The 4,636-nt window shown below is 38.8% G+C and overlaps 1 protein-coding gene across 1 annotated transcript in view; it reads left to right on the top strand.

Moving 5' to 3' along the window:
• The first annotated feature begins 328 nt into the window (after positions 1-328).
• Positions 329-4,636, top strand: part of LOC144065988 (uncharacterized) — a 6,380-nt gene continuing 2,072 nt past the window's right edge. The window contains exons 1-2 of the mRNA XM_077589259.1: positions 329-734; positions 4,555-4,636. The exon at positions 4,555-4,636 is cut by the window's right edge and continues 2,072 nt beyond it. Coding sequence (XP_077445385.1) covers positions 599-734; positions 4,555-4,636 — 218 coding nt within the window. The 5' untranslated portion in view covers positions 329-598. The remainder of the gene's footprint in view (positions 735-4,554) is intronic.

Here is a 4,636-nt window from a genome sequence, read left to right on the forward strand (position 1 = left end):
AATATTAAAATGTGTTATTTGTTACTTGCAATAAGATCAACCACAATGTAACATTTAAACCAAATGTCCTTAAAATTACCTAACTTTTTCTCAAAATGTAGCTTTTCGATTTAGTGTCACGTCTAGCTAGACTCGAACTGGACTTCGAGCTGCTGTCTTCACGCTGTGGCATTAAGAGACCAAATTTAACATTATCGCCCCCTCTGTCTAAAATCTGAATTGAGAACTTGGTATTTTGAGGTATTGAGACAGTAGAGGGCGATAATGCTACAGTACGTTGGCTGTCAACAACCGTAAAACCTCAAGCGGAAGAAAAAGAAGAAGAAGAAGAAGGGATTCGGGCGTTCATTTCTGCATGGCTAGGGTTTTAACTTTTTGTTTGTGCGCCTCTTGTTTCTCCTCAATTTAATTTAACTTAAATGAAACGAAACCTCGACAACATGCTCAACATTAAATAGTTTGTGGACTCGAACGTCAGTCCGTTTGTCTTCAATCCGTTTTGGGAGTCGTACTTTAGCCTAGCCTAGCTGGCAGCTAACAAAGGAACACGTCGTCTGCATCAGTACGTCGTCAAGCGAACAGAAAAAAAGTGTGAAAAATGTCTGGGAGAACGACGCCGGTTGCGGCAAAGTTTCAGAAGGAACTTTATGGCGTGAAAGAGGATCTCTCATGTCATCAACATTCTATTGTTTGCAAAATGATACAAGCTAAAGTTGTTCTTCACAAACTCGAAGGTACGTTCACTTTTGACGATCATAAATGCATGATAGACCGATATATACTTTACGTTACACAATTAATATTTCATAATGAAATATTTAACGGGGTGGCATTGTTGTTTCTGATCGTGACTTTACTGAATGAATCGAAGCACGACAGCGCATAGCATTATGGGTAGAACTGAGAACGTGCTACAATGATGAACCACTAGATGTCGCTAACTGCTGAATATTCATTACTATAATCTGTAACATCTTCCTTCCTTTAGATTACTGTTCTGCAGTGGCGGGCGGTGCATTTTCTGGTAGCGCCTTCAACGTATCAATCCAACCCTCAAAAACTATTTTATGGCTATAAAACCTCTACTGCAGCTACAACTGCGACACATAAAAAATAATCAATAAATTAATGCACAAAAATGGGATAAAATCCACTTCCTAGCAGCATTTCATGATTAAATACAAATACTGGAGCTTTTCAGACATTAAAACCAGCCCAGGGGGGTGATTTTCCCGGGAAAAGACAGCGATGAACGTCAATGGCGTACGGGCAAACATTGCCCGAAAATGGGGTAAAATCCAACCGAACAGCATTTATTGATTAAATACAAATACTGGAGCTTTTTAGACATTAGATCCGGGCCCGGAGTATCATTTCCCCGGTAAAAAGACAGCGATGAATGTCGATACGTCCATACGTGAAATGACAAAAAATGCACTAAAATTAGGTAAAATCCACTTCCTAGCAGCATTTATTGATTGAATACAAATACTGGAGCTTTTGAGACGTTACAACCAGGCCAGGGGGGTGATTTCCTTGGGAAAAGACAGCGATGGATGTCAATGGCGAAACGGCAAAAATTGCACTAAAATGGGATAAAATCCCCATCCTAGCAGCATTTGGTGATTAAATACAAACACTGGAGCTTAAATACATACACTGGAGCTTTTCAGATATCAGAACCGGGCCCACAATTGAAATATTATTTAGGAATATAGCCATATTATACTCACCCAAAATCTTTTTTACACAATATCCATCCTCCTTTCTTTCTTCCTTCTTTCCTATCGCCATCGAAGGTAATGATGAAAGTCGAGCCTGTCCTGTCATATTTCCGGCATAGTCCGTTTTGAAAATGGCTTTAAATCAACACAACAATATATTTGCTTGTGCAGCTAAGTTAGCGCACTGAAAGTGGAACGCACACACCATTTTCCCGGCTGTAACAGGCTTGCTAGCTTCGGAGTTGACCGCCCTTTCTTAATGATGTCCATTTTTTTATGGAAAAGTCCGTCTGGAAAATAGCTTGGTGAGCAAATCTGCAACAGAATCCATTCGTTTTTGCCTGTTTTTGCTGTGAGTCGGCCATTGTGGGTGGAGTTTGCGATCTCTGGCTGCCTCACTATGGCTTTGGCCCGCCTACTAGCCAATCATAGTTGGTGAAAGCAATGACGTATCCCAGCCAGCAAAATGCTAATGCGTATGAAAAAGCATTGTGGGGTTGCAACTCGAAATCTGATTGGTTAAAAGCAACAGTCTAGTTTAATGCAGCAGAGCCCGCATAACTGATTGTGAAGGCTTTGAGGCAGATCTGATCTGGCAACAAATAATGGCTGAAATGTGATTGGTTAAATGCTTCAATATGAAAACACACATCTGGAAGCAGTGCAACCAGGGGGGAAAGCAATGAAAGGAAGCTAACAGACCATTTCGAATAATAAGTATTGATGGACAAAATACAATATGATTGAGATATTTCTTAGGCCAGCAGAGAAGGCCTTGAAGGCCCTAACGGCCCGCCACTGCCCTTTGGCGAAAGCATTTAAACTAAATTAAAATCTAAAACATAAGAGAATGTTTACAATGAAAAGGCTCCAAAAAAATCTGACAAATTTTAAGGAGTTACATCACCAGTGAAGAAACTTTTCTGACCAATAGTGCCATACTTTGAAAAATGCACCTATAAACAGTTTTCAACTCATGTTGCTGTTTACGAGAATACTACAGTAGTAAGTACAGACGCTCCCCTCTTACGAACATTCGACTTACGAACAACGGTACATACGAACATGTCTGAAAATTGCGTTTATGTCGAAAAATGTTCGTAAGTTCGATTTTGTATTGCGCGCCTTTTTCCGATTAGTGCTTCTTTCCGCCACTAATACCGACGCCTGGCGCTGTGAGTGCTCAGTTCACCCAGCATCCACCTTCCGCTGCCCAGTTCATTGCAGTGCGTAAGTGCGTGACGTATCTCCAGTGCGCAAAGAACCTTTTTCATTTTTATCATGAAATATCTCGTGCAGCCATTATTCAATATGGTTAGTGAAAAGTGAAAGGCTTCTAGTGAGGGAGGTGCAAGGAAGTGGCAAGCCATTTCATTTGAAACAAGTGGCAATAATAACGAAGCTTGATGCGCGTGAGAGTGGTGAGCGTTGCACGGGCATACAACTTGAATCGTTCGACCGTCAGAACCATTTATAAACAGAAAGATCGAGCAGCAGGACCCAAATATTGAATGTTGCACAAAGTTTGCAAATCAATTGAATGATGCCATACAGTGCTACCGCATCATTTATGATGAAAAAAAGAAGAAAATTGCAATCGTCGTTAGATCGCTTCTTTCGGCCAGTTTCTAATACATAAATCTCTCTCTATACAGTACTGTACATATTCTCTCCATTTTATAAAATGTTTTTTAGTACAAACCAATATGTGTTATTTATACAAGCCTTAAACATACAAATGCACTTATATAAATGTTGGAGTAATCATTATTATAAATGTGTTTTAAGTTTTATTAGGGGGATCATGTGCAAATTTATAATATAGGGGGGAATGTTGGAGTAATCATTATTATAAATGTGTTTGCAATGAATATAAAGCCTTATAATATACATGCTTACTATATTAATCAATATATCTGCTTATTAGGAATAGTAATGCTCATCCTAAATGTGTAACTATATTAAACAATATATATATATATATATATATATATATATATATATATATATATATATATATATATATATGTGTTGATAGCTTTTATGTTAGAGTTAGAATTAATATGTGCTTTCAACGAAGACAAACGCTTACTCCAAGGTCGCTCTCCAGGACAGCTGGGTCCAGCGAGAGATACAAGTTCGCAAGGACATAAAACAATACACTGAGTACTTGCTCCGAGGACTGATTACTGGAAGATACGCCTCAACCCTTTCCCCAGATGCAAGTTCGCAATGAAGATCTGTGAAGGACGCTTAAATTGTTGTTGGTTCAGCGGATGGCTATCAGGCATATTGTTTTAATTTGTGACGCTAGGTTTGCTTGATTATGGAATTGTTTTGTTTCTTGCTTACGCAATTGGATCGAATCGATAACCTTGTAATTGTTTTGATTTGAGGCCTTAAATGGGCAGGACATAATGCCACTCGTTAGAATAATCTTGACCGGACGAGCGGGAGGATGTATTCTCTTCTTGCAAGAATTAAATGGTGATGTGACTACAGATGCCTTTTTTATTGAAAGCTGAATTGGAAATACCTAAGGATAAACGTACAATTGGATGAACCTAACAATAAACCTTCAATATACTTATATAGGCTTTAAACATAAATTATAATACAAAATATAGCACTGAATCAACTTACAAACAAATTCAACTTATGAACAATCGCTCGGAACCTAACTCGTTCGTAAGTAGGGGAGCGTCTGTACTGCATTGTGACGAAATGGATGTATGGTGCCCTCTTCCATTTGGTTTCATTTCTGTGAACAAGAAATTCAGTCATTTTATAATTGGAAAATGGTTAATCATTTATCTTCGTGTCTTTGCAGGTTTCAGAAATGATCTTGGTGCTTATGGGCATAAGTCTGTTGACCTTGAAGGGCAAGTTGAGCTCCCCCAAATCAAAGAGGA

The sequence above is a fragment of the Stigmatopora argus genome, chromosome 20 (assembly GCF_051989625.1).
Source record: "Stigmatopora argus isolate UIUO_Sarg chromosome 20, RoL_Sarg_1.0, whole genome shotgun sequence".
Taxonomy (NCBI): domain Eukaryota; kingdom Metazoa; phylum Chordata; class Actinopteri; order Syngnathiformes; family Syngnathidae; genus Stigmatopora; species Stigmatopora argus.